Raw genomic sequence first — 12,943 nt, 5'->3', positions numbered from 1 at the left:
ATGGAGAGTCTAGCAAGGCTAGCCAACGTGCCCAAGTCACAAAGCTAGTGAGTGGAGGAGCCCAACTTCTAGCCAGCTCTCTCCGATTCCATCCTTCATTGCTCTCCATTTCTGCGATTTCTCTCTCTCCATGGCAGCGACAGAGATGATAGAGCCCCGAGCATTTAATAGTAAGAACAGTCATCTGGATAGAGTCACTCGCTTTATTTTAAGCTTACGTCATTGTATTTTGTTTCAATTTGACTTCAAGATGGAGAAGTTTGTCTTGATAAATTGAGTTGCTGAATCTATGACCAAACATCTCAACCACTGGCAAGTGGCTCCTAAATCACAACTTGACACGGAAGAGAGGTGAAGGCCAGGACCGCAGCAGGATTCACAACACAGGTTGTTCTGTTCTCAACTCGCAACAGGAAGAAAAGCTAGAGTTCCAAATTGGGTTCCATGAAAAAGAAATTTATTAATTTTTAAAAACATGAAACTGTTTTGGTATGAAATAGCAAACGCTGTTTAATGCACAGGTCCCATTTTCCTGGTGGAATTCAGTCGTTTCTTAGAGATAGGACTGACTGAGTCCTTCTGACAAACTTGAAGGAAAATGAATCATGCTCTTGGGATTCAGTTTGAAGAGAAAAATCCAATTCTCTAAACAGAGCTATGATTGCAAAACTCAAATTATGTAAACGGGGTGCTCTGATTCAGTGGCTCATGGTTGACTTCAGCTGGGGAGGAGAAAACCCTAACTACTTTTCAAAGCACCGTGTGACGTGAGCATTCATTTTGCTTTCTGACATGGAAGAAGAATTTCTGGAAAAAATGTACGCTTCTGCTAACATGCCAGCATTATCTTCTGAATCTTCTAACATGGGTTAGATCCCATTGCTTTCCTCAGCGGCTCCTCTCATTCATTCTAGAAAGTGGCACAGCCATTAGGAACAGTCTCTATCACCAAGTCTAATGTGGCTGCCCTTAAATGTGTGTCCCCGAGAAAAACAGCAACAGGGTTTCTTTCCTCTCTTATACAAGAAGGTGATTTGAGTCACACAAGGGAGGTGTCGTGGGTTAACTGTGTCCCCCTAAAAGAGATGTTGCAGTCCTAACCCCAGTACCTGTGAATGTGACCTTATCTGGAAATAGGGCCTTTGTAAATGTAATCAGGTTAAGATGAAGTTGACTGGAGTGGGGTGGGTCCTTACCCATGGTTGGTGTCCTTACAAGGAGAGGGAAATTGGGGTCCAGGGACACAGGAAGAAGACCACATGCCTCTGGAGGCAGAGATTCGGGTGGTGCATCTACAAGCCAGGATCACCAAGGATTTCTGGCAGCAATGAGAAGCTAGGGAGAGGCACAGAACAGGTCCCTTCTTGGAGCCTCCAGCAGGGTTAACCATGCAGACAACTTGCTTTCAGACTTCTGGTCCCTAGAACTGTGAGAGAGTACATTTCTGTTGCTCTAAGCCCACCCAGCTGGTAGTAATGCTACGGCAGCTCCAGGAAACGAATACAGAAAGTGAGTACTTTTTCCCTCAGACATAACACTGGGGTCATCTAAGATGGGAAGGTCATGTCCCAGCTCTGCGGGGGACGCAGCCAGGCTTCTGAGCTGGTGGCCCAGGACAGATGAGGAATCAGCGATAGTTCCCGTCCCACATACTGGTCTGAGCATGAATCCACAGCTATGCCCACGCTGCCTGGGTTAGCTCATCCAAAGGGCTGATAAAAACCAACCCTTACCCAGAGAAAGCTCTGGGGAAGGGATAGGCATTCGCTGAGCCATCAAAGACAAAGTACAGAAGTGTGAGACAATATGTTCAGTGCAGGGAACGCTAAGATCTCTTTGTGTTAGAGTAGAAATTGCAAGGAATCAGAAATGGGAATAGAAACACCAAATATAAGGAATGTGCTTTTCAAACTGTGAAGAGCTGAGCAAATATTAGGTATTTCCATCATCACCCTTCTTAGTGGGTCAGTGAGAAGACAAGTAAGTGTGCAAATCAAAAGCTTATTGATATTTCCTGGAAAATCATTATAAAGTGTTACATCATAACACAGTATTTTGGATGCATCTAGCTTCAATGCCAGACCCTAGAGATCTGGAAAGAAATCTAAACATCTGTACATTAAATATATGGTTGAATTTCCACAAGGTTCTACAGCATCTGGTTTACAGGCGTTCCTCATGCAAGCATTCAGTGACCATCTGAAACCCATGTCTTATAGACAGAAATACTGGCACACGTAAGAGGGCCTCACTAGGTAAGGAGTGGACGTAAGCATTGCAAACGTGAGTCTTTCCTCACCTACACTATTTTAATCTATCGTGTGCAAAAGTATAAAAAGAACGTATGCCTCTTAAAATTTTTACATCATAAAAATTAAGAATTTAAGAATTACAGGGGTGCCTGGGTGGCTCGGTTGGTTAAGCACCTGCCTTTGGCTCAGGTCATGATCTCGGGGTCCTGGGATGGAGCCAGAGTTCGGAGGGAGGGGTCCCTGCTCAGTGGGGAGCCTGCTTCTCCCTCCACCCCCTCCACCTGTGTGCATGCGTGCTCTCTAATAAATAAAATCTTAAAAAATTATACGGAAATACAGAAATGACAAGCCTCGAGAAAGCACAGACTATAAACTTTAAGAAGTGTTGGAGAAGACAGCACAGGATGATGAGACTAAGTTAGTGTGATGATGAGGGAGGAGATCACCGCATGCCAGGGGAAGGACCACACGCCAAAGGGCGAGTTACACAGCCGCACTCCCTGCAGACAACTGACGGTGCCAGTCAGCTGGGATCCAGTTACCACGCCAAGCACCGTCCTGTAAGTTAAGGGGACAGGGCCACAGCAGATGAACTCACCAAAACCCCTCATAATGGAAGGTGCATAGACAGGCAGAGGCGTTTATATGGGGGTGTTGCAATTTTGCGACCTTGCAGCTGCTCGCATGATCCCCAACCCCGCCGACCCCCCCGCGTGACGGCCCGAGGCTGCGCTGAGTGGGCATCTGTCTTGGCTGGTTGCTGTCCACCCTGTCCTGGTTCTAAATCCTTGGGCTACCACCTCCTCCGCTGTCCATACTGAACCGTTCACAGCTCCCTGTGGACGGGCTGAGCAGCTGTGAACGTGAAGCATTCCCCGATCTCCCCTCCCCTAATTCACAGAGAATCCACTAATGTCATCATGTTTTTCTTCAGCCCAAATGGGGAGGATTCTTTGTTGGTGGTGCTGTTCTGGCTGTGTCTCAGAGGCCACGTTAATCTACCCAGTGCTGCAGGAGCAGAGAAGGAAAGCCTCTCGAGCCGGGGGTGGGGACATTATTTTGGTTCAGAGGCTTATAGGAGTCTCCAGAGTAGCTTTGGGGTGTGAAAGAAATACACAGAGGACGAAGTTTAATGAATGCTACTGTGGGCTACACATATGGGCCTACTTTAATCTCTGCTGAGAAACATGGGGGTAAATAGAATTATTGAACTTAATTTTGGTTGTTAAATGGGACTTCTTAAATGCAAGCCTCTGCTGGACAGGTGGGGGCTCCCAGGCTGAGTGGGGGGATCCTCCATACAAGTCAGCACTCCGCTGGACGGATGGGGGCTCCCAGGCTGTGGGGGACCTGCCGTGTGATCTCAGCACTTCTGGACGGATGGGGGCCCCCAGGCCTAGTGGGGACCCTCCACATGATCTCTAAGCCCTTATGGTTGGATCTAGGCTCACAGGCTGGGGGTGGGGTGGGCACCCTCCATGCGATCTCAGTGCTCAGCTGGACAGATGGGGGCTCCCAGGCTGTGAGGGGACCCTCCACGTGATCTCAGTGCACCCCCATGCCCCTCTCATGCTGCACCCTCCCCACTACACTGCACTTCACACTCTGAATCCCACCCTCGCCTTCATTTGAGGTGCCACCTCATCCGTGAGCCTACCCTTGCTTCTTCGTCCCCAACACAACCCCCAAGCAATCAGACTCTTGGACAGCGTAATCACTCTCTTTGGGAGCTTCACCCCGTGGCAATTACCAGCAATGCTGGTGGGGGACACCGGAGGCAGGATCCGGATTGGCTCTCACGGCCGCTAAGTCCCCCTCACCCCGCCCGGGGCCCGAGGGTTCGCTGCTGTAGGCTTTGTACACTTAAGTCTTTTTAGAAAATCCCTTTTTAAAAATGAGGTTTTGATTAGGTTTTGGGGGCAAGGTTAATTTGGGAATTCGAGTTACTTTAGCCAGAAAATAGGTTAATATAAAAAAAAAATTTACAGAGAAATTTTGTAGACAAGGGGCTAGTTTATGCTAATGTTAACATAAGGCAACACACTAAATATTTAAATGGATTTTAAATGACGGATCCTTGTCTGGGACGTTCTTTTTTAAGTTCACTTCGATCTCTCCCTTCTGCATTTTGTTAGGATGCTTCTCCTCCTGGAGACGAGACTACGGATGTCTGATTTCGTGGCTCCAGTCAGGCTGCTGTCTCAGGTCCTGGCGGGCCGGCTTGCCATTTTCCCATCTCTGCCACATAAACCTCCACATTTGTCCAAGTTGTAAGCTCCTAAAGATCCTGCCATGGGGCGGTAGGAGTTGCTGGCCTGGCAACCAGGAGACCTTGATACACCCGACTTCCCGTGGAGTTTGGTAATAACCTTCGAGGGGCCAAGGTGGGGCTAAAGTTGTATTTCAGAGGCCCCCCCGCGACACCATTTGTCTCCCATTATCTTGGGAGAATGTCTGGGGCTGAGCCTGTGGTGGCCAGGGGGCTGAGTTGTCCTGTTGTATGGCTTCTCAAGACTTTGGAAGACACTCATAAAAAGAGGGTGAGGGCGCGGGGGTGGCTCAGTTGGTTAAGCGACTGCCTTCGGCTCAGGTCATGATCCTGGAGTCCCGGGATCGAGTCCCGCATCGGGCTCCCTGCTCCGCGGGGAGCCTGCTTCTCCCTCTGACCCTCCCCACTCTCATGTGCTCTCTGTCTCTCTCATTCTCTCTGTCTCAAATAAATAAATAAAATTAAAAAAAAAAAAAAGAGGGTGAGGTCGTGCCCTGGTGAGCACCTGGCAGAGGCTAACGAGACCGTGCTCCAGCAAAAATTCTCCATTCTCCACCCACAACTCGCAGGACTGAATTGCTTCCGGCCTGGTCAGTCCCATCTGCGGCATGGTCTCATCCTATGAGGCAATCTCAGTGGCTCTTCTTTGACATATACTTTGTAACAACCATGTTGATTAGCACTTACCTTTCATGGGTTCATACCTTATCTTTCTAGCATAGGAGAACAAGATGCAAAGATACTGGTTTGTCCACTGTGGGACATGGCTACCATTCTGTGTATGCTGACCGGTGTGATTGGGAACTTTCTGGGATGAATCATCCGTGAATTAGGTCACAGGAGAATAATTTTTTTCCTGTCTGAGACTGTTTTCTATCACCTCCATCCTTAAATATGCTTGAGAAGTTGATCTTTGAAATTCCTTTATTACCTTTCTACATGGCCTGCGTTCATCAAGGTGTGAGATACTCACTCACCCACTTCCCAGGACTGTTTGTGGAAAATGCTGATGAACTTTGGGATTAACAGCGTGCAAACACTGGGATGGGCTGTAAACCATGAGGGAAGGTGTAAGACCCACCGAGGGTTGGTGCCGAGACCTGCGGGTGGGAGTCCGGACCGGCGTCCGGGCAGAACCCCCTGCTCTGGGACACGCTTCCACCGCTGGCCAACACTGCACCTGCTGGCGGCCCCCCATACCAGCGACCGGGCAGGACTCCCTCCTCCCCGTTCTGGGACCGGCTCCCACCGCCGCCGCCTCCCCTGCCCACCATCGGCGTGCGGGCCTTCCGCGCCCCGGCTTACCTTCACACTTGAGCAGGAAGAAGTCGGCGCTGTGGCTGAAGGACGCGCTGAAGTACGTGCAGTTCTCCACCAGGTCACAGGACAGGCACTGCCTGTTGAAGGTGCCCACCGTGCTGGCGCTGGAGGAGCACAGACAGCGGGCCGTGAGCCCCGGCGGCGGGAACCAGGCGCCACGGACAAGGTGCAGACCCCCAGCCCCGCTGCAGTGCTCCCCACGCGCTCCGGAGTCCCTGACGCTGCGCCTGCGCGCTGGGCCTCTGCATCGTCTCCCTGGGAACGCCCCGGAACACTCCGGAACACTCCGCCCTGCGTCCAGCTTCCTGCCCGGCGGGCGCCCCAAATCCGAAGAGCTCAGCTCGCAGCACTTCTGCTCTCCGGGGGCGCGCTCTCCGCTGCGCACTGGGTCACCCGCGCGTTCATCAGGCCCGTGCGCCCCCACTGTGGGGGGGGCACAGTGCTCGGCCCCAGGCCCTTTGGAGAGGAGGAGATGGCTTTCCAGATCTCTGGATTGTCTCCGAGGGCCTAGCGCTGGCGCACGGCACGTCAGGAACCCCCGGGAACCCCAGAGACGCGGGCTGAATTGAACTCTGGCCGTTCCGAGCGGGATCTCCCGCAGAGTCGCACCGAGAGCTGGTGCTCCTCACTCGGTGGGGCCGGGGGAGCAGGAACCCCGGGACCCCGCTCAGCAAGCACAATTTCACGTCAGGAAGTCCTGAAATGTGTTTCCAAAAATGAAGATACCGAGGAGTCACTGCGCACACCTGGAGGGAGTTCCTGCCTGAGCATCTTGCAGGGGAAGGGTCAACTCTGACCCCAGGCCCCACCGGAAACCTGCCTGCAGGGGTTGATCCTTCGTGCCAGACAGAAGAGGGCCTTCTAGCCTATGTATAAGGTCGAGGAGAAGGTAGGCGGTCTGCCTTGATCACCTTCCATCCTGTGGGGGACGGGACTGATCTAAGTTATCCTGGCAGACACGCAGGGCTACACGGAGAAGCCTGCCTGTGACCCATGGGTTTGCCAGTTTTCCTCCCTCCAAAAGGATTCCCCTGAGCCCGGCTTTAACTCTCAGCATATGCACCCGCGGGTGGGAGGGGCTGCTGGTCCACCTGATGGGCTTCTCCAGTGTCCCCGCCATGAGGAGGGAAGCCAGACTTTGGCTCCATCCAGACCGTGAGTCACCCTCTCTGGCCCTCAGGTCCACAAGGGGCGGCTGGTGTGCATGTAGGCCACCACCCACCCGCTGCTACCTCCTTCTAGTCTGGAAAACATCGAGCAAGTAAAAGTTGCCCTATTTCCACCTCTGGTGACCCCGTCGCAGAGCCCGACACCTGCTCTGGGGAGAACAGTCACTGGGGCAACACTGAAGAGGGACCAACCCTGGGAGAAGTCTCCTTTCCAGGATTCGGATGTCACCCCCTCTGCCTTCTCTGAGGTTACGGAACTGACCGGGGTCACAGCGGGTCGGCCACTATGCGGGGTCGGTAGAGCTGGCCTCCAGCAAACACCCTACCAGACCTGCCTCCGACCAAACCCACTGAGAACGAGCGCCCCAAAATCATTCTTGAACAACAGTGAGAAGGAAAGACCGTCGGTTATCAACATGAGAAAGTGAGTCGGGGGAGCTCGTTTGACAGAAGCAGAAAAAGAAAAGCTTCACATGCGGTGGTCTCCGCAATTCTTGCTCACAGTCTCTGGACGTTACAGGGTTGCCCTGTGGGGGGTTTGCCTGGCGCCTCCCCTGGTGCCCTGCGGCCAAGCCGAGGACCTCCTGGGTCAGTGCCCACGCACCTGTAGAGCTGTCTCCTCCTCGGCAGGTCTTCTGTGCTCAGGAAGTAGCTGCAAAGACCAGCAGGTGCACAGGGATCAGTGGGCTCCAGGGCAGGCTTGCCTTCCACCGCCAGGCTCTGCCTGTGCTTCCCGGGGACTTCTGTCGGTGCATGGGGACAGGCCCGACTCTCCTGCTCAGGCCCAGCCCCGCGTGTGCAGGCGGGGAAAGCCACAAGCCACACACCTGGGGGCGGGGGCAGGGGTGCGGGCTGTGCCGGGGGTGAGGATGGTGACGCGTGTTCCTGGACTCAGATGCAGGAATTTCTCTACAAGATTGTTAGCCTCCTGGAGGGGCAGGACCCAGCCAGGTAATCTCAAAGCCTGAGGCAACGACGCCGGAGGAGTGGTGTTCACCTGCCACGTGGAGCGTGGGCGGGACCTGGACTCTGGTCACAGGATCAGGGAGGAGGAGTGGCATCCCGGCCTGGCCTCCGCCATCTGAGCTGCGCCCTAGCTCCCCCGTTACCGTCTGAATAATCGGAATCACCTGGGGTCAGTGACTTAACTTCTCATTGTTTCTGCTTGCTTGTTTTTGGACAGGGGAGCCTGTAACGGAGCCCGTAGGACCGCTGTGCGGAACGAGAGGATGGTCCCGGGGCACTTTGCGCGCCGCCTGGAACTCGCAAATGGCACACGGCAGGCCTGCTGCGACCGCCACCCATTTCTCCCCGCAGGTCTGGCCGCTCAGCTCCCCCTGCTCAGTGTCTTGCAACTTTGGAAGTGGGGCCCTCGAGACACTGGACCTAGGGAGTCCCGTGTGACTGAAAGGAAGGGCCCGTCTTGCAGCGCTGGCCCGGGCCCTGGGGCTGGAGGCCTGCCCACTGCCGCGGCCGGCCCTACTCACATCTTATTCCGCTTCTCGTCGTAGGCCAGGATCTTGGTCACGTCCCAGTCCCCGGAGGTGATGGACTGTATGTTGTCATTACTGCTGTTAGGCTGGAGCACCAGACGGTACATGGGGGAGCTGGCGAGCCCCACCCGCGCCTTGTTCCTAACCCAGGAGCCCCGCACCACGGGGGGTGCCGTGGGGGTGCCGTCTGCCCCCCGCCTGGGGCTAGCCCATCCACCGAGCCTCCGCTCACCACCACCCCGGGCCCCAGCCCTCTCCCCTTCTCTGAATGTCAGCAACACAGGGACTGGCAGAGTCCACGTCCATGGAACCCGCCACCCACTCCCCCGACGGCCAGTGCCTCCAGCTGCAGCACACGTGTCTCCTGAGACACGAATGCTGCGTAGGCGGCCGATGCCGTTCTTTACAATGTGTGATCCCGCTACTGGAGTCTCTGCCATAGGGAGACTGGGAGGGAGGAAAGAGAGAAATGTGGGGAAGGGAATGAAACGGGGCAAGGAAACGGAGGAGAAAGGAAGTGGGGAGGGAGGGAGGGAGGAAGGGAGGAGACATGTCTGCCATTCTCTGCCATCATGTACAAGGATGGCTTGAAACCGTTTTACGGAGTGTTGCACTCTCTCGCCCTGAGTGCCTCACAGAGTAGAATAATTATGACAATAAACTGGAAGGGAGGGATGCATGACCCTCTCGGCAGGAACGGTGTGATCTGGAATGGGGCGTGGAGGGGCTGGTGTGAGGCACAGGCCCTCCATGCTGGATGGCAGGTGCTGGGGGGGCAGGTGGGAATCGGATGCTGAGTAAGTCACGTGGGGCCCGTGGGGGTCTTGGGAGCAGGGAGAGCCTGTGGGGAGCAGGGGAGTCTGGATGGCAGTGGGGGCCCTGGGACAGAGGGTAAGGGGACAGCCCAGCGGGTGGGGAGGAAGGGTGGCGGGCACAGAATCGTCAATCAAAGCCGTAGACCTGAGTCCTCGGGTCCCATAGTCTCCTGTCACACTGTCAGAAGTGCCATCGTTGAGCGATCTTTGAGCCATAATAGGAAGGGCCAACGCGACCCACTGCTCTGAGCAGGACCCCTGGACTTTGTGAGCCCCATTCTGCCCCACCTTCAGGAACCTACCTTCCAGTGCCCGAACCTGGGGCTCGCTCCGGGGCCCTTGCAGATGACAAGAGCACACAGAGCGGTCACCACGAGGGGCTGTCACCAGCACAGCAAAGAGTTTTAGAAACGGTCAAGATTACCTGGGATGACGACACGGTGATGTGATAGAATTTTCCTTGTCCCCCCTGTGGGATGGCTCGGACAAAGAAGAACTTTCGGCCATCCTTGGAGAACACTGGTTCTTCATTCTGTGGATGAAAGCAAAGGATGTAGTCTATAAAAAGGCTTCATTTTGAAGAGGTTGACCATGACAAAATACATCTTGAGATCCATTTTCTATGTAATTTCTAATGAGAGATCCAGTGGGAAGAATAAACGGTGGGTGGGGCCTTTCCTCTCCTTGGGACTCACGAGTCAAACCTATCTTCTAGGAGAAGAGGAAGATTGAGGAATTAAGCAGAGACAGAGAAAAACATCCTTTGTTAGAGAAGCATCCATAGAGCGGACTTGTGTGCGCATAGGCTGATGGGACAGAGTCGGCCGTGGGTGCGGGAAGCTCAGTGAAAGCCCAGCGCAGGGCAGGGCAGGACTTCTCGGGGAGGGGAGGGGATTTATCATCCATCGTGAAGAACGTGGTTCTGAACACTCACAAATCTGATTTTGCCTAAACATGAATTCTACACGTTCGGTCCTGTCTTTTGTTCTTTTATTTCATAAAACCTATCTCACACCAAACAGCCCCCCAGAGAGACAAGTAAAAAGAGAAGGACAAATTTCACACATTCTAAGATGCAGGTGCAGGGAACAGTCCTTTCAGGGACCTCTAACACACACAGGCGTGTGCTGGGATCCGCCACCACTTTTCCCTGGAAAGAAATCAGCATTCCCAGCTCTCCCCGGGGGAAGGAAGTCCAGGCTGGATTCAAAGCCGAGACCTGCAGCACGTTGCCCTCATCTCTGCGTGGCCCCCCAATGCTGAGCAGTCACAGCTCAGCCCCGCCGGCCCCAGGGTCCGGCTAACCCTCGATGGGGAAAAGGCATTTGTTACGGCGGCACCTCGGCATCTCTGGAGCTCCAGCCTGGAAGTTTCCATCCGTGAACACCAATTAGTTGGCTACGATACATATTTTCTGATTCAAGGAGCTCCACGCTAATGCGGGCTGAGAACAAATGGTAAATAAGCCCCAGTTGGTAACAGGAGCACACATTTCCCTGCAATGAGTGAATGCGTACCCGCAAATGCGATGCGCCCAGAGAAATAAACTAACGTGATTAAAATGACATTTAATCTTCATGAATATTTGCAATAAAATGAAACCTTTAATCTGCAAATATTTATTTTTCTATTTAGAGCTGGCAGCGTGGTATTTAAAAGCAGAGGGAATGGGAAAGCGAGAGGTGACTTTGGCTTTTTAAATGTCCTTCTATTTGCCAACTGTGGGACGGATACTGCAATATTGCCTCGGTTTTCTGGGGGAAATGTTTGCACTTTTGGCAGAGAAAAATACTCTGAATGAAGGTAATAAATAATTAATTTTGGCCAGATGCTTTGCTGTTACACTGAAAAGGCCCTCATCATTTTGATGTCATCTTTACACTGACGAGGGAGGGCTCTGCACCAGCCCCGAGCCTCTCGGAGACCTGGTTTCTTGGGCAGTAAATGTATTCTCAGTGAGAAAGCGCAATGGTTTTTGAGGAGGGGATCCAGATGTTGATCCTGCTTCTGACTCTCCTGGGTTTTGGGGGAAGCGTTTTAGTCTCTCTGCGTTAACAGGGAGTCTCTTGTGCACCAGGCCTAAGTCTCTCCACGCCACTCGCAGCAGATCAGTGAAGAAGGAGATTCGTCGTGAGTTATCTGTATCGTGTTTGCCAATTCCTTCCAGAGAGTGGTTCAGATACACTCACCTTGCCCAACCTCCCAGCCTGGATTCTGAAATCACAAAACCAAAATTCTGGTAAAAGAAGAAAGACTGTCAGATGCTGGCCCATAGGCCAACCCTTCAACCAGAGGATGGGTTCTGGGACTCTACACTAAATCCCCATGGATCTGCATCAGGATGACACTGCAAGGTCATGGCTGGTGGTGATGGAATATGTGTGTGGGGGGGGGGCGGGGGGGCTGCCTATTCTTCTGGAATATTCCTAGAAGAGAGAGAACTGGGTAGACCTCCACCTGTGGGACACACACACACTCGTCTCCTTTTGTTGGCTCATGGAGATCCCCGTGGGGTCCATGCAGCAGCCTCGGGAAGGACAGGGGAGGAAAAGAGAGGGGATGGAGGCTCAGGTCTGCTCCAGCCCACCCCTGTTTGCCTGGCAGCCAGGGATCAGAAGACCGTTGATCCAAGCAGACTGGGTCTCCCGAGGTCGATGGGACGTCCCACACTGTTCTCTCCAGGATACGGTGCCCTGCTCGGTGAACAGACAGCTGTCAGCCTTGAACACATTCCTAACTCACCCTCCAGAACCTCATGGTATCTTGAGGGATTCAGAAAGGCTACAGATTGAAAGCCAGGGTCCATCAATTCCTTTAGGAAACATCTCTTTGAAAGGAATGTCATGAGAAACTGTTGAAACTGGATTTTCCTACTGCCCCCAGAGCTGTGTGTTAGTGATGCCTGAGGCATGGTACCCACAGAAATCAGGGCCTCCCCACGCTCGCCGGACCAGACCCAGGGATGCACCAGCTTGGAGGAAGCGATTCCTTTATGGGATGTGCCATCTTCCACTCAAAACGGCATGACGTGGTTTCCAATGGCTGTTTTAAAAACGTTAGCTGTTTGCTCAGTAAGTGCCTTAAAGTCTACATTTTAGAAGTGCAATTCTTCATGCTACTTTTTAAGTGCTGACTTGATTTTGCTTGGGAAGATCTGGTTTCCTAAGTCACATCCGGGCTGTCTGTCTGGAGCGTGGATGGTGTTCCCAGGTGGCCACAAGACGCCATGTTGATAAATACAGAAACATCCCAGAGCTGACGGTGTCCCTGCAGCGCTGATGAAGAGGACAGCAAAGCGGCCCAGCCCTGCAGCCTCAGGACCACGAGGACCAGCCGGGATGGTGGGAGGACAGGGAAGGTGCCGTGCACCGAGCAGCGCCCCCACTCCCGGAGAATAACACACCGCTGGGCTGCAGCGAGGAGCCCCTCGCTCGCCCCCTCCTACTCAGATACAGAAGCTGCTCCCGACTCCAGGGGGTCCTGGCGCTGCCCCCCAGGTCACACTCTGTTTCCCTGCTCCAGCCCCGCTGACCGCTAACACTTGAACACATTTCCTACATATCTTAGGATTACTTCCGTTCGCCACACGTTGGACTCATGTGCGCCTCTCATCTCCCTTTCTACC

At 53.4% G+C, this 12,943-nt stretch overlaps 1 protein-coding gene across 1 annotated transcript in view; it reads right to left on the bottom strand.

Moving 5' to 3' along the window:
* DPP6 (dipeptidyl peptidase like 6) overlaps window positions 1-12,943 on the bottom strand; it is a 694,644-nt gene that overhangs the window by 60,546 nt on the left and 621,155 nt on the right. The window contains exons 13-16 of the mRNA XM_021692851.2: window positions 9,743-9,850; window positions 8,498-8,589; window positions 7,615-7,662; window positions 5,827-5,945 (exon numbers count right to left, since the gene is read on the bottom strand). Of these exons, the coding sequence (XP_021548526.1) occupies window positions 5,827-5,945; window positions 7,615-7,662; window positions 8,498-8,589; window positions 9,743-9,850 (367 nt within the window). The remainder of the gene's footprint in view (window positions 1-5,826; window positions 5,946-7,614; window positions 7,663-8,497; window positions 8,590-9,742; window positions 9,851-12,943) is intronic.

This window comes from Neomonachus schauinslandi, chromosome 12, assembly GCF_002201575.2.
Source record: "Neomonachus schauinslandi chromosome 12, ASM220157v2, whole genome shotgun sequence".
In the NCBI taxonomy this organism is placed as follows: Eukaryota; Metazoa; Chordata; class Mammalia; order Carnivora; family Phocidae; genus Neomonachus; species Neomonachus schauinslandi.
The sequence above is the reverse complement of the archived record's forward strand: the minus strand, read 5'-3'. Positions and strand labels throughout refer to the sequence as shown.